We start from the raw sequence: 23467 nt of genomic DNA, 5'->3' as shown, positions 1-23467 counted from the left end.
AAGTACCTACTTAGTCAAATATTTAGGGGAATCCCCCAAGGTGGAGTAGATTTGTAATAAGGGAGTAATTACTCATTGCATCCACCTGAGCGCAGCCATACGGCCAGAAAGGAAAGCTATACAGCTTTCTCAGAAACTTCGTAGTTAAAGAAAATTCGTCCTGATCCGGGAATCGAACCCGGCACCACCGCCTTTCCGGGGCAGTCATTCTACCGACTGAGCTAACCAGGACGGTCAGCAGATCAGATGGTAGGGGCAAGAGCGAATTGATCTATAACTCGAAGTAGGAATGGTGTTGGTCAAATATTTAGGGGAATCCCCCAAGGTGGAGTAGATTTGTAATAAGGGAGTAATTACTCATTGCATCCACCCAAGCGCAGCCATACGGCTACAAAGGAAAGCTATACAGCTTTCTCAGAAACTTCGTAGTTAAAGAAAAATTCATCCTGATCCGGGAATCGAACCCGGCACCACCGCCTTTCCGGGGCAGTCGCTCTACCGACTGAGCTAACCAGGACGGTCAGCAGATCAGATGGTAGGGCGAGAGCGAATTGATCTATAACTCGAAGTAGGAATGGTGTTGGTCAATTATTTAGGGGAATCCCCCAAGGTGGAGTAGATTTGTAATAAGGGAGTAATAACAGTGAGCAGTGATGTAGTCGAGGGTTCGACGGCATACCGTCTGATCAGTAATCATGGTTTGTTGATCGATTCACTGGTCACTGACCACGGTCAATTTTAAAACAAATGACATTTCGGGAGCGCTACGGCTCCCTTGTTCACAAAGGTTCATTGTGAACAAGGGAGCCGTAGCGCTCCCGAAACGTCATTTTTTTTTTAAATGACCATGGTCAGTGACCAGTGAATCGATCAACAAAGTGAGCAGTGATGTGGCATGTTGGTGTTTTGCGCAGAAAAAAAAAAAAACACCTGATTCTTTTGAACTAAATAAAAACAACTCGGTCATTATAAATGCCTGGTACGTAACTCCTTTCTCTCTCGTCTCAGCCCCCCCCCCTCCCCTCTTTGCTTGTCCATCAGCTTTCCTTTGTAGCCGTATGGCTGCGCTTGGGTGGATGCAATGAGTAATTACTCCCTTATTATAAGTACCTACTTACAGTTGATTACTACGACAGAGATGGACAGAAGGATGATGAAGACATTGTGGTTGGACTGGAAGCCAAACGCATTGCTCAGAAACTAAAGCCAAGTGAGCAAGAACAATTTTATGAGGCTGTTCGAAAATACCTGGTCACTGCCTGCGATTATATTCGCCTCAAATTCCCTTTGGCTGAAAATACAGTAATTCAAGAGTCACAGATCTGAAGTTCATCGACACTATGTCCATTCAGAATGTCCTTTTCTTTGTGGAGTGATTTCCAGCCTTACTGCCACTAAAGCAGCAAGAGTCAAAAGATCAAGCTTTGAATTCTCTCGAAATGGAATTTGTCAAACTTCAGGTGTTTCACATTCCTCAAGATGTGCTACAAGAAGAATGTGCTGACATGCAGTGGAGCGCCATCTCCCAGATCAAAGGCGCAGATGGGCAAAAGAAATTTAGCCGTATCTCGGCAGTAATGCACGGAATCCTCTGTGTACCACACAGCAATGCTGAATGGGAGAGGCAGTTCAGTATTGTAAAACAAATTGCACCCAGTTCCGATCATCCATGTCTGACACAACCCTCGGTTACATTCTTTTGTCAAAATGTCACAGGGGCAAACATTGTTACCTCGGCAGTACTCAAAAGAATTTCTGAAAAGGGCAGCATCTGCCACATCGAAGGTTCCCAACAGTGAGCAGTGATGTGGCATGTTGGTGTTTTGCGCAGAAAAAAAAAACACCTGATTCTTTTGAACTAAATAAAAACAACTCGGTCATTATAAATGCCTGGTACGTAACTCCTTTCTTTCTCGTCTCAACCCCCCCCCCCCCCCCTCCCCTCTTTGCTTGTCCATCAGATCTCCCTAATGCCTTTTTATGAACCTGGCAGGTATGCAAAGGGTAAGGCGGTATCCTTTGTGCCTTTGTAGGGAACGCGCCAAAACAACCACCATGCTACCAGTAGCATCCTGTGCAGTTGTCATTGTGCTGAAGCGAATGGGTCATTATGGGTGGCAATCTTCACTTTCGTTGACCTTGTTGGGGGTTGTCTAAAACGTCTGTCCCCAGAGAGTTTAATAGGCCCCTTTCAAGTGAACAGTCACAAAGGGAAGGGAAACTCTCCAGCCGGTGCCCAGCGGCAAGCGCACTCGTCACTGTGTACATGCGTATCAATGATTCTCCATAAGAAGGCTGGACCCTTCTATCTCTGAACAGCATGGACAGAGACATCGGGGCTTCCGAATTATTCTTTACTCTCCCACACCTTCAAGGGGTAGAGACACCACATTATAAGGATGTGCAAAGCTTGTCACGCGCTTCCTTTGTGCTTGAAGACCATCACAGCCAAGTGTTAGACTCAAGGGAAGCGTAGAAAATAGTTTAATTCCTTTTTGAAGTTTGTGGATATGCTCGATCTTGCATTTCGGACCTATCGCTAGCGCATTGGCTGTGACGTAGGTTCACTGAAAAACCATAATCAAGTATTTGTGCCGTCATTGCACAGTTTTCTGATGTAAGAGACGATGCTGCTCAGCTGGTCAGCTCATTTCGGTTCTTTTGCACCCGTAGCGTTCTAACACTTCTAACGCACGGACAGCACGACAGCTCACTGTAGCAAAAATTATGCTTAATGGCAATATTCATTCACTAAAATTTTCTAAGGCTGCAGCCGACGGCGCAGCAATGGTCGGCGGACGGCGTTGTTGTCGGTCGCCGTAGCCAAGACCGGAGTGGCTGGCGGCGCAGCAGTGAGGCACTGTAACACTCCTTTGCTTTGTACCAGAAAATACAAATGTTATCAGGACTGCCTGCTATACTCGTGCAACAGTAGCATGCCTGCACAAATGCGGAGCCTTCGGCAATGGCGCCTCACGCGGGCGTGCCGGGCGACGAACTGCGCTGCTGTCTGCCTGCCCTACTCGTCACTATGCCTAGTCGGTTTCGCCGGACGGCACTCGGAATGGGTCAGCGACTAAACGCTGTAATAAAAGTTCGTCTTCCGTCACCGCTTTACTATGGAAGCCTATTTCATAATAAAATAAAAGCTCGATAAAACGTGTGTATGGCGACTATCCTTAATCGGCCTAATTTTCTCTTCAGAAGTAGCGCAGACGACTATCACGAGACGCAGCATTGCTCGGCACACCGGGGTTTGCGAGGTCACACTGGTGCTTCGTGGTGACTTTATGTGCATCCTGCGAGTAAGCAATTGTCGATTTCAGTTTACTGTCGCCAAAACTGTACTCGATGACTGTTTTCATTCTCTGAAATTTGTGAATTTTTTCTAAACGATAACCAGATTCGCACACATGAAGCGGCGCTTGAAACGGCGCATGAAAGGGGCACCTCGATCAGTGCGATTCAAACTATATACTTGCGAGCTTTTGCGCGCGCTGCTTCGGGATCAAAGCTTCTCCTGCTTTTTAACTTTTCCCACATGCTCTTGTAGTATAGGAATTTCAGCAATATAGTAGCGAAGCGAGCGGCCGACATCGGCACTGCTACGAGCAACAAGTTGTAGGAGAGCAAGTTGGCGACAGTGGCATGTTTCCGAATATTTCGTGTTGGCGCGGCGTGACAGGATCGCCAAAATGACGCAAACATGTTTACGGATGCAGTTGACTATAATGAACTAAATACAGTTGACCAAAGCTCTTTCCGCAGTGTGACTGCGCCATGAGAGCATATGGCGGAATCACACTGCAAACAGAGCAGATGACGCTCCTGCTCCTTGACGTCACGAGTTTTTGGCCCATGTGACATTTCAATGTTATGTCTTCTGTTTCTTGACGTCAAGTAAAAACCTGGCAACTACGAACCGAAACTGCTGTATGCTAATAATATAATAATTTAATGCAATTTTGGGCTTGTAACACCATGCTCTATGCTTACAGAATCGCTGCACACTATTTACAACGCAAAAGTACAGCACAAAGATTTGGTGTCTCTACCTCTTTAACAACACAAGAGGTGCCACCTCGGGCCCTCAGAATACCTGTCGCTTGCCTCTCACCTTCGACTAGCGAATCTTTGAAAACAATGTTCGGGGCGATCATTTTTCAGGACCTGAAGTGGCGCGCAGTGGCAGTGACAACAGTCTATCAGTTAATCATAATTTCTCGCTTTCAAAAGCACAGATTAAAAACGCGTTTCCAACCAGCCTCTTTGTCAGCCAGGGAACTGAAAAAAGCAAAAATGAGAAACCCCACTGGTGAAGAGCGCTGGCTTTATGCGCATCTCTATGCGACTGTTCCCCCTCCTCCTCATTTTTCTTCTGCTCTGTGCGCACGTGTGATTGCGCCTGGCCCGCTGCCGCACAAACGGGCTGCGCAGGCTCCACAGACGGCCTTGCGCGGCCACGGCTGTTTGTAGGTTTTGCGGCTTGTCTCTGCTCTGTCATGAACCGAGCACTGCTGTCGCGGAGCAAACTCCAGCTTGGGTTCCCTATATGAGAATATCCGCAGCCTCAATAATTCCACCGTAAAAAATGTAGCCCCTGGTGGTATGGCTTGCAGGCTTCGAAAGACGTGCTTCACTGCAATGCATCTGTGTGCACCGACATGATGTGCTTCAGTGCTTCGTTAGTGCATAGCCTGGCTGGAGGCTGTGGTGTGCATATTTGTCACTCCCTTATCGGCTGGCCATGGCCAAGGCAACATCTAGCAAAGGCACTATCATCAAAAAATGTCCCACTCTTAGCATTGTCAGTGCATGTTCCATGACGAGACCACTCTTGCTCTCTACCCAGGAGAGGTTGACTGCACGCAATGCTTATTACTTTAAGTACCATCACATATAAGTTGACCTTTCTTCAGGAGCCCTGCCACGGTGGCTCAGTGGCTAAGTGCTTGACTGCTGGTCCCATTGACACAGGTTTGGTTGCAGTGGCCATGTTTCAGTGAAGGTGAAACACAAGGTGTGATATTGCCGGAGAACTCCACTATGGCATCACCTATAGCTGATGCCGCTTTGGGATGTTAAACTCAGTATATCATACTATACGTCAAGAAAAGCGACCATCCGAAGTGGTGGGTAGATGTGCCATTCCAGTGCCTGTTCCTTGCTGTACACATAGGGCTCTATATGTCGGAGAGCGTTAATTCATATGCAGATACGTTCTGCTTAAGAAAACTCGAATGGCATGCCACTTGTCCGGCTCATTCGTGCTGCTGATCGCTTTCTTGCACATGTGGTAAATAACATGTAAGCAATCTCCAAAGTGCATGTTGCACTGAAATCTAACTACAGGGCAATTTTCAATTTGGCTTGTGGCTATAGTCATGGACAGCTTTCGGTTGCTATACATAGAACGCTATGAGCACAAGGTGCCAACTGCTACAAACGAGCCTGGGAGATAGACTTGTAAGGTAGGGGTGCTAGCTCATAGCTTGGACTCCATAGCCACAAAAGGCTGGTCATGACTATTTATAATCAGTCGGGCATTGCACGCATATGGAAGCCAGGGTGTAGGCTTTTTTTTTTTTTTATCATCTCCATAGGCTTCCGATTACTTTTTTTATGGTTACATCGTTACGTGTTCATTGCTATGAGTTGCATTCTCAAAGTTCGTCCTTTGTAGATAAGGTCTTCCTGCCATAAAAATTTTTGCCTCGGTATCACTTTTTTGCCGCGCTCTGTTAATTTAAAAATCTGGTTGATTCATATCATTCTTTTTTCAGTCCCAATGATTTCAAAATAACAATGTTTTACTGTACCATCACAGAAACTGTGAACCTTAAAACACCTGTTTTATTAAGTAGGAGAAAGTAGGGTGGATTTCAAGTACCAATGGTTGCATCATACACATTTAAACACTGCGAATTATGACGATTTAGGCTACCGTGAATATAATTGGTTGAACTCCAAAAGTCATTCGTGCGAATGCAATATTCAGAGCATGGTAACACAACCTGTTATTTCAAGGGTAGCAGCTGACAACTTTTTATTCTTTATTTCAGCTCCCTATGTGAAAGATGAGTCCTGTGTAGATGCAAAGTACCTGGCCTATTGGGTCATGCCTCCACCTGATGTAAGTTGATGCTTTTTGTAGTTATAGAAGCTATAATGACAGGTGCCAAAATATGAAACTGGTAATAGGCCTTCGAAGCACTGTTGAGCTGAATTACAGGTAACTGGGACACCAGTCAATTGTTGCTGGAAGCTAAGGTGTCTGGCATATCCCAGTAGGAAAAAGGACTGATCAGAACTGGCCACTGTGAATCATTTGGAATTTCACTAGTTCTAGTTCAAGTTTACTTGAAGACCCCACTGGATTTTGATGCCTCCTTTACCCTTCATACCAGTTTTTCCTCTTGGTCCGAATTGGTCAGCACTTCGGCCTACTGCGTCCTACTGCTGAAGCATTTGGTGCCTTATTGTAGCGATAGTTTTATTGCTTTGAAATGCCTATACTGTGTCGTATAGGTTTGGGTGCTCACCACAGAATAAACAGTCATTCTTTCATTAGTGGGATGTACCTTGTGCTGCAGGCTTGAGTGTGAGAAAGTATTAATTTGTATTCTTGTGGCAACCTCCACCTCTTTGCTTAGCATTTTGTGCATTTGGCTCCAGTTGTGTTTTGGCTAGTTCTGTTTGGTCTTTTTTGGCTGGAGTGAGTGACTATAACATGCATTAAACGTGTTATTTATGTCCATTTTTGTTACATGGGCATCTTCTACCACTGATAAGTATAAAAAATATTGGCATATTCTTGTATATCTCCAACCAACTCGCCCAATTTAGCATTCTTGTATATCTTTCGCTGTGATGTTGACAAGCGCAGGGCTCACATTTCCGATAGGACTTTAATTTAACCCTTGTGTAACTGGATATATTTTGTCAAAAATAGTTAAAGAAATTAATTGCTAAACTGGTTCCTAACAAATTTTATACTTTTATTATGAATAATTTAAAGAAGAAAGTGAGACGTATTTGACCTGTTGGCTTACACGGTCTCACTGAAATGACCCCAAACAAGTCTCATAAAGTGGAATCGAGCATAGATTGCACAAAAAAACTTTTTCTCACTTTTCCCCCACTGCGGAACACAAACGACATCTGTACCATTCTGTTTCGCAGGGTTGTGGTCTTTGCTGATGAACCAAGCTTCATCTGAGAAGACTTTTTTTTTTTTTTTTTTTTGCCATTTTTTTCTCCATTGTTGTTGATTACGAAAGGAGAAGTTAATAGTGCTGAATGTCTGGCCCGGCTTAAACTATGTTTAAACAAAGTAGCAAAACCTTAAGCTGGCAGTACAGCAAAAGTGGGATGTATGTGTTTCATTGTCCTACAAAGGGTTAACACCTTGTATTGACAAACAAAGTCTGGATAGAGCTGATGGCAGCATTGTGCTGTGTTGAAACTTGTCGCTTTCCATGCAGTCAGGCTAATCGCCTGTAGTTGGATATAGAGTCAGTCCGAAATATATCATTGTTTAACCGTCAGATCACCTTGAAAATCATGAGCTTAAAGTATAGCAGTACAGTTTGCATTTATTAAACTTCCATTCACCAGAACATTTAATATATTGAACAGCAGGATTCATTTCTGCAAGTGGCACTTCTCCTAATGGCACTCCCACAATCTCTTTTCACACATGGTTGTTGGCATCTGGCGGCGGTGCTAGTGCGCTAAATCTGTGGACAGGATATGCTTTCTGGTAGCGTTTGGTTTCATGCTCCTTTGCCTCGTGAAACCACTGTCAACTGAGAAAAGCAGCATTTGGCTTGCAGCTCGTCATATGGTGAAGCCAACCTTTATGGCAAGAGCCTAGCCACAGCTCTTGCTTCGTGAACTTCACTACCGATGGCATTGTGGAATCCAACTGTACTTAATTTTAGTGAGAGGTCATTTTCTTTATTGTGTGCTCTTAACAGAATTAGGTCTCTTATGATAATCAGTGGCTAGTCCTTAATTGAATGCAAAACAAGGTGACCTAGCAACACCTTATGAGGGGTGGGCTGACAGCATGTCCCTGCAAGATGTACAGAGTAGCAGAATATAAATATCTGGGGGTATGGGTAAACGAAGGATTGGCATACATTGGAAAGCATGAGCAATCACTTAAGGCCAAAGGGTGAAGGAATGCCGGGATAATGAAGCATAGGGCATTGTGGGGATACAACAGGTATGAGGTTTTGAGGGGTATTTGGAAAGGAATTATGGTGCCCGGACTTACTTTCGGAAATGCGGTTTTGTGCCTAAAATCAGAGGTACAGTCAATATTAGAAATAAATCAGAGATCCGTTGGACGATAAGCACTAGGTGCCCACGGCAAAACCACAAATGAGGCGGTACAGGGAGATATGGGCTGGGCATCTTTCGAAGTACGGGAAGCTCAGAGTAAAATATTATATGAGGAACGCCTGAGGAAATTGGACACTAACAGATGGGCAGCTAAAGTATTTAAATACCTGTACTTAAAAAGCGTTGACTCACAATGGAGGAAAAGAACTAGGAAACTAACTAGTAAGTATGCTAGTCACAAGGACGGAGAAATAAAGAGCATTAAGCAACAGGTGAAAAACACAAGGTAAAAATTGGAAAAATTCGATGGAAAGTGTGGAATTATACCGAAAGTGGAAAATGCAGATCAGGAAGGAAGATTTCTGTAACTCAAGAGGCAGTGCCGTACTTTTTGAAGCTAGATCAGGGTGCCTTAGAACACGCAGCTACAAAAAGAAATTTAACAATGGAGATGACGCATGTGCTGTATGTGGTAACTCCAGTGAAACGATTGACCATATTATACTCGAATGTAATGGTATCCATCCGGAAGTTGATGCAGGCGCAATCATTGTTCCTGAATCTTTGGGGTTTAGAGATAACAGTGGCCGGGTGAATAAACCGGCGGTGGAAACTAGCAAAAAACGACTGGAAGATTGGTGGCTTAAAAGCGGAGAAGTGTCATAATGTTACTAATGTGGAAACAAAAATTTAATAAATCGAATGATGGTTTAGTTAACCAATCTAAATCAATAATTAAGATATAGGTAGAAAAATGAGCATGATAGCTACTGCTACCACCCCGTTTCAAAAAGGACGCTCCTATATTCCATCCATCTATCCGGCCATGTGGCAGGGTGTTGGCGTTTCTTCTAAAATTGCTTGTATTAGCCTCACGAATGCATGTAATCAAAATAAAGTGGAACAGGAAGGTTTCAGTGATGCGCGATATTATATGCGTCACTGCTCACTGGAAGACAAAAACCTCAATGCAGCGAAGTTCGCGGTATAACAAGGTTTTTCACTGCAGCTACGACTTTGTTATATCGAGGTTTTACTGTTTATGCATTAAAATTAATGCAAGATTCCATGCTGCCAGCTTTCCATGACTCTTAATAAAAATTGACTATTCAAGGGTTTGCATAGTAAGAAATTTTCATTAATATAACACTTTCTGTGAAAAAATATTTTTTCACTAGGAATAGAGGGGATGGGAATAACAAATTTGTTTTGCACAGTGGCTTACGTGCTGGCCAAAATCCAATAAAGGCTGTAGATATAAAAGAAACTATTTTAAACAGCCCTATTTGCTTTTCTGTACTTTATTTTGTACTGTATTTTATTCTTGTTCACCTTGCTCCTCTTTTGGTTACAGCACAGGCCTAATGAATACGGGAGACCGATGCAGATGATGTACAATGTTGCTCAAGACTCCTTCCTGACTCAAGACCTGTTGATGGAAATGGTAAGATATGTGATGTCATGTTAATGGAACAAAGGGGGACATTTATTGACCACATAATTGGGCCTCACTGTTGGATGTTTGGTGTCCTAGCAACTTACTCGTGCTGAACAACCAGTTGCAAAACCTACTTGTTAGCTTCCCTGTAGGGCGGAAATTCCTGCCCAATGACGGCGTGGACTTACTTTGGGGTAACAGTTGGGAGCAGCACTGGCACATCGCCACGCGGGCAGACGTGCATGAGTCATTTGTGGACATGCTTTCCTCTCACCCAGGGTGGCAGAGGTCCCCTTTATCCCCGTGTCGTCAAGAATGCCCGAAAAGCTCTTCTCACACAATGGCCTGTGCTACAGAGACTGCATTCCAAACTGCGTGGACTGTAGTAGATGCATGCAGTGCTCCTAATTATTGTCGCCTTGTCAGGTCCTGCCGCCATTTTTCATGAATTTCTGCCTCACAGGGAAGCTGACCTGTAGGTTTTGTAACCGGTTAATATTGCTGGGGCAAGGTAGCTGCACTGATTGCATCATGCTAACACTTGCTCAAATTTGCGACAAGACAGCTCAATAACTGCACCCAGATTCACTCCTGATGCTCAGTCTTCTTCCAGCTTCCTTGTTCATGCTGTTTTCAGCATTTAAACAAAGGAAAGCCTGCTCTTGAGGGTGGCTTTCCTTCAGTGCATGCCGTCGCTCTCGGCCATCAGCCTTTTCTCGGTGCATACATGTCACAAACTAAGACAGAGTCACTGACGGAAACAACTTCTAGATCGTTGGCAATGCTGCTGTCAGAATTGCTCCAAGAAGCAACTTCTTCTTGTGTAGCATTACCACCACTGCCATTCTTCATGTGTGATGCCATTATGAAACGACTGTCGTCGGCTTAGAATGCGCTGAACGCAGGAAACGGAATTTTTCCTTTGAAAAATACTGCTCTCTAGTTGTTGAAAATTACAACCAACGCAACTGCCAACTGACTTTGCTTAGGTGACGCGAGCAGCTCGATGTCGAGATGTACAAGTGTGGCTCATCATTGGCGATATTGGTACAATTGTTTATGATGGGTACAGCTCAGGGTTGGTGACAAAGGGGTTAAGACAAACTCTGCTGAGAGAAATTGTTGGGTAAAATGAACAACGGGAGAATATTTGGTTGGTTTCCCATGGGACTCAACCTCAATGCAAATCCGGTTAAGGCGACCTTTGCAGCAACTACTCTGAAACACGGCTACCCTGCGTAATGGCACTTATCGGTCGTTCACACAGCATTAAGGAGAAAGGTTGTGCGCGCGTGTGTGTGCATGCGGGTGGGTGGCCAGGTGCACGTAAAATTTTGCTATCGAAGAAAGTGCATCCACTCACCTTCCTCTTACAAACTAAAAGGCACGTATGTGTAGAACATGCTTGCTTGTTGACTTCAGGCTTAAAAATTTCTGGCTGCTTTTCCAACAGATGCGGTATTGCAACCCACCTACCTAATCACAGTGCAGAGATGGCCAGATGTCAGCACTGCTCATATTGCAAGCGAATGTGTTGCAGTGTTGGTGCTTGTTAACTTCTATATTAGCAAAATTAAATGCGCTGTTTCTTTGATCATAATGACAGCATAACATTCAAATCCCATTTCCTGCAGAGGTTTACTGAAAATAAGTTTCTTGGTGTAAGCTTTCATGAAAGTGTTCATGCTGGTCATCCCATGTAAACTATGTAAGAAATAACTTAGTGCAAACTATAGCCATGATACCTGTAAATCTTTAGTGCCAACTTTATTTTAGCGCTGTCCACACTAGAATGGGATATTGGTTACGTGTCTGGGTGTGACAACGAAAAATAGCATTGATAGCCTTCGTCTAATACAAAAAGGGGGTGTTAGATTTATTGAAAGCTTATCAAAATATGATTCTGCTTCAGTTTACTTTAAACAAAATAGAATGCTTACTTATAAACACCCTTTATGATCAACAGTCATCAGAGCTCATCGTCCATGAATTTCGAGCTGACCACAAACATTTTCTCTCTGCATATGTACATACTAAACTGACACACATTTTAAGCCGTATTCATTTTAAGAAAACCGAAATTGGGATGAACTATGGCACACGATTACTATCATCGCAAGTCCTTGACCTTTTAAACCACCATTCATAACTGAAATAATGTAACGGTCTCCATTAGATTGTGAGAACTGCTCGGATAATTTGCCACTGTTTCATAATGGTTGACTTGCTAGTAAGCTATAGAGAACACATCAGCTGTTTCCCTAGCCCTACAAAATTAAATTGCTCTAAAAAAATGTTTCACGTGCTTTTTGGGCTTTTCTGGGTCATGCATTCTTATTTCCACCCTTTCTTGTGTCACATTTTGATGGTTGCTGCTTACACTGAAGCATGTAACTGCCTTTTCAATAGTTCGTGGTCATAATTCTTTCACAAGCTCTCCTATCACGGGTAAAGCCCCTCAATAAACTAAAAGTAGCGCCAACATGTGAAGTTTGCCGCCCACCTCCTCTCCGGCGCTCTCTGTCGTTCGACCCTCTCATTGGCCGAGCGCCGTCACGTGCTCGCGCATGGTTTTTTTTTTTTTGGTGGGCATGCAGCTTCCTCCTTTCCAGCGATGCGGGCGGCGCGCACGCGGCACATATCGCCGTGTGTTTTGCTGCCACACGGACTGCTGCTAAATTGTTCTCCTCCGCCGGCTAGTTAATCTTTTTTTTTTTTTTTCACTTTGACCGGCGGCTGATAGAAGCACGGAGGTGAAGGCGAGTTCAACCAACGCAGACATCGCGTACGAATGGTGTCACATACTGACAGTTGAAAGCGGAACCATTTCAGCGCAAAATTAAAAAAAAAAACACCAACTGCTACCACGCTTCTCAAGTTTAACGGTAGCTTACAATTCAGTCAAACCTGCAAAGAAACCACACAGACTGCAGCTTCCGCCGCCTAGTTAAATTTTTTTCAAGCATGTTGCGCACTTTTATCAACGGCTGGTGGACTCAAGGAGGTGAAGGCGAGTTAAACCGACGCTGAAATCGTGTACTTATGGTGACACACCATGACAGCTGAAAACGGCACCGTCTCAGCGCAAAATATTAAAAAGAATAACTGCTACCACCCTTCCCAAGTTTACCGGTAGCTCACACGTCAGTCAAAGGTGCAAAGACACCACGCAGACTGCAGCTTCCGCCGCCTAGTTAATTCTTATCTGCAGCTGAAGTTGATTATACATGGAAGACAACTGCTGCCACACTTCTAAAGTTTACCGGCAGCTTGCAAACCAGTCAACGCTGCAAAGGAACCATACACAGACTGTTGCTAAATTGTTCCTGTCCGCCATCTAGTTAGAAATTTTTTAAAGCATGCCGCTGAGTTCGGCCAAGGGTAACGAACTACGGACACACTGAGATGACGGCGAGTTGAACCAACGCCGAAATCGCGTACATGTGGTGTAAGACACTCACAGCTGAAACTATTTTGGCGGGAAATCCCTGTCAACATTCAGTAATTATGTTTCAGCAGTGACCAATATTTTAACCTGGACATATTGCGCCAAAATCCAAGCTGAAATGCTCTGGTGAGACCCAGCGCCAGCGCTTTTACCGGCGCACGGCCGCCTCGATCGGCACGCGTGCCTGGCGTGCGCGCTGATCGAGACGGCCGTGACCGGCGCCTGCTCCGGAGAGCGCGCGCTAGTTGCGCACCCCGTAAGTGGAGCCACGGTCGAAATGCGAGAGGAGGAGCGGCGCCACCGGAGGAGGAGAGAGGAGATGGCGCTACTTTTAGTTTATTGAGGGGCTTTAATCACGGGTGCTATCTCATTGATGAAGACAAGATCGAGCTCACTGATTCACTGAATGCATTTGTGAGTCAGTTTTGTTCTGACACATTAGAAAATGTTTCCTGGGGTATTGTTTCTTTTTTTTTTTTTTTTCATCTATTTATGGTACCAAGCTAGTGCTTGTATAAATAAATGTCAAAGCAACATTCATGTCATCCACATGTAGCAACCGTGTTATGCAGTAATATTGCAAAGCATAAATGTAGAAACTCCTGGCAGGATAGTTTCTTTTGGATGTACATTCGTGTAGTCGTGTCATCTTTTCTCAATAAGGCTTGCTTTTCTGCTTTATTGGAATACTATTTTTGTTGCAAGATCACCAGCAAGCCTGTTGAGGAATGGTCTAGTTGTGCAAGTATTGAAACAGCATGTATGTCGTGTGTTTTGAGATTTCCCTTCCTTTCCTGTTTTTCTTCTTCCTTCAGATGTTTCTCACAGTGTTTGCAATACCAAGTGGCATGCTTTTTTTATTATTATTACTTCTACAATTAGGTAATCGTGGCAGTGCAAAGATATTGTACTCTACCATTTCAAACATCCTAGTTATCCCATTTAAGCGTAACTGAGTTATTTATAACGCGCAGTCTCCTTGATAAGTAAAATCAACTTGATGCTGTTGAGAGTTGCGTGGTTTAGTCTGCAGGTCCTTTTTTTTTTTTTCGTTTCTCATTCTCTGTAGTTACTTTTCTTAGCCAGAAAGAACCAATTACCTTCTTAAGTATTGCCTTTGAGAAAAGGGGTTTTATTCAGAACATAAAAGTTTTTTATCACATTGAAAACACCCAACTGAAATATTTCCAACTAGGTGCCATGTACATACATCATGTTTTTACTGGTCCCGAAAAAAACGCGCAAAATTAAAAATTGCTATTTTACAAAGGTGCGAGAGAGAGGGACTTGTCAAAATGTTGGCTTGTGAACTGAGGCTTCCCTTCAAACCCTGTTCAGTTCTCTCTCATACTTTGTAGCCATTTCCTTTCCCCTCGTTCCATCCTGGATCGCCTTTCCAGGGGAGCTACTTTCGGTGCCCAAAGACATGCTGTGAAAGAAGAGAATCAACTTACCTCTGGAATGCTGTCTCCAACAGGGCTTTTGCGCTTGTATTAAGATATGGAATAATGAGATAAGAGAACTTTTTTTTTTCTGCGAGACACATCTGTGCAGTCTGTGCAGGTGAGTTTTACAGCAAGGCAGACGTCACCTACCTGATAGAGCTTGATGATAGGTGATTAGTTAGCTAAAATTGACTTTTACAGGGTGTGTCCGGAAAGTTATGCAGTTATTTAGAAGTCATGGGGGGGGCTGTGTTGGTCCTACTGTGCCTAGATTGGTTGGGTTGGTGAAGGGGGACTTCCAGCTTTTCACCACTGCATAGTGCAGTCTGCTCTAAGCTTAGGGAGCGCCAGAATTGCTGTTTCCGTGTACCTACTGATATCGCCTTTGTCACGACGTGCAATGGCAACCGCACGCGAACAACAGTATGCGATCAAGTTCTGTGATAAACTTGGTAAAAGTCTTGCCAATACCTACCAGATGATTCAGCAAGCCTGTGGAAATTCTGCTCTGTCGTATTCTCATGTTTCAAGGTTGTTGAGGCGTTTAAGGCGGGTCTGCAAAACATCGATGATGCATCCTGCTCTAGGCTGCCATGAGCGAGCAAAAGTGACGAAAACGTGTTTTGTGTTCGCAGATTTTTGAACATCGGCAGTCGAATGAGTGTGTGGGTAACAGCAGAGACTCGATATTCTGAAAATCACCGTGCGCGACATCATAAGCAACAGTTTGAACATGCAGAAAGTGTGCGCCAAGCTGGTCGGCAAATTGTTGATTGATGGCCACAAGAACAGTCGAGTGATAGTCGTGAGCAAACTTTTGAACCTTATTTGAGCCTTGAAATTGAACCTCATTTATTGGAAAGTGTCATTACCATTGATGAAACCGGTGACAGAAGATGGTTATTTGAGTACGCCTCTGACGTGAAGCGCCAAAAGTTCCGAATGGCACACCTCAGAGTCCCGTCGACCCAAAAAGGCAAGAATGAGCCAGCCAGTCGAAAGTCAAAACAACGCAAATTTTCTTTTTTGATGCCTAAGATGTGGCTCACAGAGAATTCATACCGCAAGGACAGGTAATCAGCACTGTCTACTACGTGGATGTGCTCGAGAGATTGAGAAAAAGGGCCCTCCAAGTGAGGTTCCTGTCGACGCTTTCCAGGATGTGTACAGTGCATGGCAGAGTCTCTGTCAAAAATGTGTAGATGCCAAAGGGAACTATTTCAAACAATTTTAAACACTTGTAACGATATCTTGAATGAACTTTTTTTTCTGCAGATAAAATTGCATTACTTTCCGGACAAACCCTATGTATTTTTTATTTTAAGGGGAAGTATTATTTTAAAAGATGAAAGGCCGTCAACTTCAGTGGTGAGCCACATTTATTACATTTCCTGAACTGCAGCATGCTTCGTAATATGAAACATCAAAAAATATGCGTGTGAAAGCTCGTTGATTTGGCTTTCCGGCATTACAGATTCAGAAAATGGTGTCTGTCGCAATTTTTATGCATCAAATAAAGACTCTAAAGTAAAGACCGCAGTCGTGGCCGAGTTGTTTGGGCGCCCGTCTCGGCTGCGGGAGGTAGTAAGTTCGAAACCCGCCGCCGGACACCCACCGGTAAAATTGGGTACAAGTGTCCCCCGGCCCGGCGCCCGGCTCTTTCAGGGGTGTGCGTTTGGAAGAGGCTCTGCTAACCCTGCTGTGCTCCTTCGAGGGCTTAAATTTTCGAACAACTAATGGCCTGCAAAGGCCAGGCTGACAGAAAAAAAAAAGGGCCACATAATGGGCTTTTGCCGCACAAGGCGGACTTATTGTTGTCCGATGGTGGAACTGATCACTGCCACATCGGAGCAACTATTTGAGACCTATGACCCCTTTCCCAGACATTTCACCCCAAAGAACCGAGCACCAGGCCGGGGGGAAAGCTTGTACCCATTGAAAAGCCGGTGGGTACCCGGCGGCACCAGGGATCGAACCTGGTACCTCCCAAACACAAGGCGGATGCTCTACCACAAGGCCATGCTTCGGTGGCCTTGTGGTAGAGTATTCTATCTAAAAAAAATTTCTAAAGTAGAAAGTTAAATTGGTTTTGGCTACATTACCGCAAATCACGGCGTCGTTGTATAATTATGTATTTCAGGAAAGCCAATCCAGCGAACTTTCACGTGTATTTCTGACATTCAATATTTCGATCCAAATTTAGAAACTGTACTGACCTGTGGTGTTGACTTTCAATTTTGCAATATAATATTGCCCCCTAAAATCGAAAATAAAAATAGTTTATGGGTAATTTTGCTTAATTAAGCATCTAATCATCAAGCTCTATCACATGCATGATGCCTGCCTTGCTGTAAATGTAAAACCCACCTGCACAGACAGCACAGACGTATCTCTCATAGTTTTAATGAGTAGCGCTAAGGAGCTCATTCCGCAGGAAATCCAGTGGTGTCCATTGGAAATAATGGTTAGATGTTCTGAAAATGAAGTAAAAGTTCAAACTTGACAAAAAGGTTCCTGTAATGGGTGTACTTCAGAAGTCATAAATAATTCAATAAAATAAAGTGGTGCAATTTCGTGTTTAGGGGATCAAACCCAGGCCCTTGGTGGGCTCAACGAGCACTTTACACATAGGTCCAAGAGTGTTGGAGGAGGGTCTAGAGTGTGTGACTTAGTAGGTGTGTGACTTAGTAGCGTGTGTCTGAATACTAGAGTAGCACGCAATCGGAGAAAAAGAAGGAAAAGGCACTATCTCATTTCACTCTTAAGGCGAAGCTTAAGCAACCTCCACTTTTTTAAAATAGAATTTTGTAAATGGTTTAAAAGTTGCCCTTCATCAATAGTCAGCTAGTTTGTCTCAAGTAATCAACTAACCTTGCAGAACAGAAAAAAATACTGCAGACTAGGCCACACGGTCCTGAAAAGCAGTGAGTTGGTTCCGCATTCATTTTTCAAAACTGCGCGAATAAAACAAGGACAGAGCGAGAAACACAGGAACACACACAAAGCGCAGAGCTTCCAACTTTTATTCAAAAAGATTACGGCAGTCTTTTTATACTGTCTGCAGCCACCAGCAACAAAACAAACCAAACCATCCGTAACATTCAAAACATGCACATGTTATCTGCTTAGAATGTCCCATTCAGTCTGTGATAAAGGACAGGCACCTGACCAGCAAACAAGTAACTCAGAAACCCCAAAAATTCAGACTCATCAAGACGAAGATCGCGTGCCACGTGCCTTGGCAACCACAAGCTGAACATGCCGAGAAGCTTAGACGAGACAACAAAACCAAAAGAGGGGGCTGACAAACAAGAAAACGTAAGAAAAGCATAAAACCCAACAGGAACGCGGTAAAAGGCAAAAATGAGACCACTAAAAATGTAGCTAAAATAATGTGAAACCGACAGTGCGACAAATTGCTCACTGCACAAGCAACCAGGACAAGGGGCGTGTCATCGGTGATGGCGTGTATACTGCCTTTATCGTACAGTAAGTGAACAACCTCCTAAGAAGCCCCTGTTAAAGAAAATTGTCAGCTTCTTGAAGGAGAGCGGCCTTACAATCATGCAGGCTGACAAGGAAGGCGGTTTTGTAGTTATGCCAGCTGGAATGTTTGAGGAAAATGCGATGCAGGCTATCAATAAGAATTTTTGGCCGACAGATTTTTTTCGAAGAGAGGCAAAAGAAGGTGGCCAGGAAGCTCCTCAGTAAGGTTAATTGCAGGCTGACAAGGAAGGCGGTTTTGTAGTTATGCCAGCAGGAATGTTTGAGGGAAATGCGATGCAGGCTATCAATAAGAATTTTTGGCCGACAGATTTTTTTCGAAGAGAGGCAAAAGAAGGTGGCCAGGAAGCTCCTCAGTAAGGTTAATCTCGACTCAATGGCAAACAAGATCAAAAAGGACCAGAATGGGTTTCTGCACGCGTTTTTCACTGGGAAAACTCACAAAGTGGATTGCCCCCTTCGAGTGGTAGTTTTAGAGAAGCACAGCTGGCAGCGAATGGTGGAAGATTTCTTGAAGAGCCACTGAACAAAGTAGTGGGACCAGACCAGTTTCTAGTCTGCAGCTCAAAAGAACTTCCCGTCACTCGAGAAGGGCATTCCTTCTGCCAGTATGGCCTTCTCCGTAGATATAGAAGACTTGTTTGTAGCCGTCAGGCAACAAATTGAAGAACACGGTGAAGTTAGCTTCGGTAATGTGGTTGGCTTGCCTTTGGAACAATTCCTGGAACTTTTGGACTTTAGCCTTGCCTCAACCGTGATCTGCCATCAAGGATAGTTTTACGTGCAGAAAAGCGGTATCTGCATTGGGTCCTTTGTTGCACCTGTTTTGTGTAGTATATTCCTTTCTTGCTTCGACCGGCGCATGAAACATCGCCTTGTTGACCTGCATGTTGTGCGCGTGTTTTGATATGTTGATGACTATCTCGTAGTCCTTAACCTTCCTTCCACGCCTAGCCTCCCCGAATCCATTAGCAACGTTATTCATGTTTTCAAATCTGACGAGAAAGGCCTAACTTCACGCATGAATTGCCTAAAGACAGTCAAATTCAGTTTCTTGATGTCGGCTTGCACTTCAAGAGTTCGCATATCTGCTGGTCCTACAATCTGCGATTGAAAAAGCAGTTCCTACTGTATGACAGTGCTCATTCGAAGTTGGTAAAGAGGGCGATTATTCACCTGGCTTGCCGTTCTGCGCTTGATAAATCATGCTTGCACAATTTGGAATACAGCTTTAATATGCAGATAGAGAGACTGTATGCAGTAGGTTATCCACGATAATTAGTTACTAGCGTTTGCAAAGGCCTGCTAGAAAGGATTAAGAAAGGGAACCACAAAAGGAGTGAAGAGGAACGAAAACCAGTATGTGTCATGCCATACATACATCGTGTGTCACATAATCTGAAGAAAATCGCAGCAAATATGGCGTCCGGCTTTTATTCTTAGCGCCATGCAAGTTGTCTAAGGGGTGCGCTATAGTAGGCAGTAGTGTATAATTACGTTGGGAATTCTTTTATGTTTGAAATTATGTAATACCTAGTGTCTGCTCCTTGTTTACAGCCATTAACCTTGATATTGTAACCCCCCTTACACAATGCCCTTCGGGGCCTGTAAGGTTCAATAAATAAATAAATAAAAATAAATAAACAAGATTGCAGATTAAGCCACAGCACCATGTACACAGAATGCGCCACCGAGTCATATATAAAATTCCGGTATCGTGTGGCCAGGTGTACAGGGTGATCCACTTGTAGCTATAACACGGCCACTGCTTTCAAAGCATCATTGCGTTCGACCCGGCCATTCCATAAAGCTAGGCAGCAGGCCTTGCGAAGTTTCACCTCCGCGTCCCACCCGGCCATTCCATAAAGCTAGGCAGCAGGCCTTGCGAAGCTTCACCTCCGCGTCCCACTGAGCATACATCGCTTTGCTTCGATAAGCGCCTGCATCTGACACAATGCTGCTTTGAAAGCAGTGACCGTGTTATAGCTAAAAGTGGACCACCCTGTGCATCGGCCAAACTGGGCGTTGCCTCAATGTAAGGGCGAGTGAACATGAGCGCAATTTGTCAAGCAATTCAGGAGGCAATCTGGCCATTCACTGCTTGAAGTGCAAAAAACACAAGTGTTGCGCGTTTTTAGAAGAAGTTGAATTCCTTGCAAAAGTGGGAGGCAAGACAGAAAGGGAAATAATGGAGGCCTTTTTAATTGCTAAGAGCGCAGATTGATGTGGGAGCACGCCGTTCATTCTTCTTTTAGATAAAGAAATTGAATTTCTAGAAGGGAGCAATGCATACCGTCATGTTTAGGTTTTCACCTTTGCTCTTGGTTCTGTTGTTGTCATGCTTCTGTTTAGGTTTTATCATGTTTAAGTTCTCACCTTTACACTTTTTTTTTTTTTTTTTTTAGCTCCAATTTTAGTGGTCTCATCTTCGTCTTTAACCGCGTTCCTGTTGGGTTTCGCATTATTTTAGCTATGTTTTTAGCGGTCTCATCTTTGCCTTTTACCGTGTTCCTGTTGGGTTTTATGCTTTTCTTACGTTTTCCTGTTTGTCGTTCCCCTTTTTTTTTGGTTTTGTTGTCTCGTCTAAGCTTCTCAGCATGTTCGGCCTGTGGTTGCCAAGGCACGTGGCACACGATCTTCGTATTGATGAGTATAAATTTTTGGGGTTTCTGGGTTACTTGTATGCTGGTCAGGCGCCTGTCCTTTATCGCGGACTGAATGGGACATTCAAGCAGATAATGCTCCCATGTTTTGAATGTTACGGATGGTTTGGTTTGTTTTGTTGCTGGTATCTGCAGAGGGTATAAAAAGACTGCCGTAATCTTTTCGAATAAAAGTTGAAAGTTCTGCGCTTTGTATGTGTTCCTGTGTTTCTCGCTCTGTCCTTGTTTTATTCGTGCAGTTTTGAAAAGAATGATTTACACCAACTAGCCTGCCAGAAGACACTTCTGGTTCCACATGCCTAGGGCACCTGGTGTGCAGAAAGATGTGAAGCTCACCAAGACATTAGCACCGTGCATTTCAAGAAAGAGCTTTATCTTTCATTTTTGTATAGTACTTGAGCCGGGTTTAATGTACTGGAAAATAATCAGCATTGTGTTTGAATCTGCAGTCACACAATCAAGTTCTGTCAGTGTCAGCAAATCAACACTGGGCCTCAAAGGGAGAGAAAAAGCATGTGGGATTGATGCCACTCATATCAGGTGCCTTTAAAGAAGAAAAGAAGGCAGACACAATCTCGCCACACTACTCGTTTGTTGTTCCTTATGCACTAGAGGTGAAAATCATCATTCGAGGAAATAGCTGAACTTGGTTTCTTCTCTGTTTTGCAGCGCCTGCTGTCCGAATATTATCGTGGGTCACCAGATGCCCTTAACTTCTGCAAGGACTTTGAGCCCCACAACTTGAGCTACTGGGAGAAGCTGAAACGCTCACTCACATCCAAGCTTCCTCGTGATCTGCAGGTCACAAGTGGGGACACACAGGGGCAAGCAGTTGATCACTTCTGGGAATTCGTGAAGGGCCTCATCATGCCAGTGTAGCGATTGTGTGAACTTGATGTAGGCCACCGGGACATCCTGCCACCTGCTAAAGCTTTGAGCCGCCATCATAAAATTGCTCTATGTGCTATCGGATGCCTACTGTAGCTATTATTTTCAAGGCCTGAGACTTTAGCGTGACACATGATTGAGTAGCTAGGTTTTTACAAAGATGGTATACAAGCCTGTCAGCTTTTACATTTTCCATGAGAAGTAGCTGGCTTGATGTTTTGCGACCACACTTGAAGGGCACTATTACTTTGCGGGCAACTGATTTCTTTCCATTGTACAAAGATGGTGCTGTGCTATCTGTTGACTGCAGACTTGCCTTGAAGCTCAGGAGAGCTCCCCGGTGGCTTAGTGGCGACTACCGTTTTACTGGTCAGTGTAAATACTTTTTGAGGGCCGATTTCACTTCATTTACATTGCAGTTCACTGGTGTGACACTGCTGCAGTACACATAACATGACAACTGGAATGGTTAGAATAGTGTATCATTACAACAGCTGTTCACTGCAGTGGAGCACAAAGCTCTCCACAGTGTTCAAGAGCTGCGGAAAATAATGTGTGTTTGTTATGTACATGGGGATATTCTTGCAACATGTCAGATGGATAAGGTAACTTTTGTCATTAGTTCAGTTTATGCTGCTCATATACTTTAACGCACATTTTTAAGTTTTTACCTGCATTTTACCCCACCCCAACCAAGAGCTGTGGAAAATAATGCGTTTTTGTTCGTTGTTGTACATGGAGATATCTTCGCAACATGTCAGATGGATAAGGTAACCTTCTGTCATTAGTTCAGTTTATGCTGCTTATATACTTTACCGCACATTTTAAAGTTTTTACCTGCATTTTACCCCACCCCAACCAAGAGCTGTGGAAAATGTGTTTTTGTTAGTTGTACATGGGGCTATTCTTGCAACATGTCAGGTGGATAAGATAACCTTCTGTCATTAGTTCAGTTTATGCTGCTTATTATTTTACCGCACATTTTAAAGTTTTTACCTGAATTTTATCCCACCCCAACCAAGAGCTGTGGAAAATAATGTGTTTTTGTTAGTTGTACATGGGGCTATTCTTGCAACATGTCAGATGGATAAGGTAACCTTCTGTCATTAGTTTAGTTTATGCTGCTTATATACTTTACCGCACATTTTAAAGTTTTTCCCTGAATTTTACCCCACCCCAACCAAGAGCTGTGGAAAATAATGTGTTTTTGTGAGTTGTACATGGGGATATCCTCGCAAAATTTCAGATGGATAACGTAACTTTTTGTCATTAGTTCAGTTTATACTGCTTATACGGTTTAACGCACATTTTTATATTTTTGTCTGCATTTTACCCCACCCCAAGAATTTTTCCTTCAAGTTTTGTTTTTGTCTTGTACAGATCTTTTGTAAAAATATTCTGTATAAACCTTTTTAGGACTTTTTACAAGCACCTTGTGTTGAAATATTTTACACCTTTGACAGGGCTGTATCATGATGCCTGCCTGTGAGCTACGACAGATGTGTCAACTTTTAATGTGTAAAATTTTTGTGTCAATTGAGAGCATTATTTATAGGCCTTTATCTACTACACCTTCCCTTGAGCTTTCTTGCTAGTATCAACAGTGAGCATGTTGAGCTTGTGTTTCACATGTGAAATTGGCGATTTTCACAAAATCGGCGCCACACTGCCGCACAGCATGGCACCTTATGTACTACCCTCAATCTTGGGGGGCCTGTAAGGTATTAAAGTG

At 43.7% G+C, this 23467-nt stretch overlaps 1 protein-coding gene and 1 non-coding gene across 2 annotated transcripts in view; one reads left to right on the top strand and one right to left on the bottom strand.

Moving 5' to 3' along the window:
* Nucleotides 1-22733, top strand: part of LOC146206053 (MPN domain-containing protein-like) — a 42498-nt gene extending 19765 nt beyond the window's left edge. Inside the window, exons 13-15 of the mRNA XM_084590712.1 lie at nucleotides 6063-6133; nucleotides 9704-9793; nucleotides 21517-22733. Coding sequence (XP_084446838.1) covers nucleotides 6063-6133; nucleotides 9704-9793; nucleotides 21517-21726 — 371 coding nt within the window. The 3' untranslated portion in view covers nucleotides 21727-22733. The remainder of the gene's footprint in view (nucleotides 1-6062; nucleotides 6134-9703; nucleotides 9794-21516) is intronic.
* TRNAS-GGA (transfer RNA serine (anticodon GGA)) lies at nucleotides 444-517 on the bottom strand. Its single transcript has one exon. It is a non-coding gene; the product is annotated as a tRNA-Ser (tRNA).
* Nucleotides 22734-23467: the final 734 nt, after the last annotated feature.

The sequence above is a fragment of the Amblyomma maculatum genome, chromosome 1 (assembly GCF_055883805.1).
Source record: "Amblyomma maculatum isolate TAMU_Amacu chromosome 1, ASM5588380v1, whole genome shotgun sequence".
NCBI classification, from domain to species: Eukaryota; Metazoa; Arthropoda; class Arachnida; order Ixodida; family Ixodidae; genus Amblyomma; species Amblyomma maculatum.
Note: the sequence above shows the minus strand (reverse complement) of the source record. Positions and strands in the feature narration are given on the sequence as shown.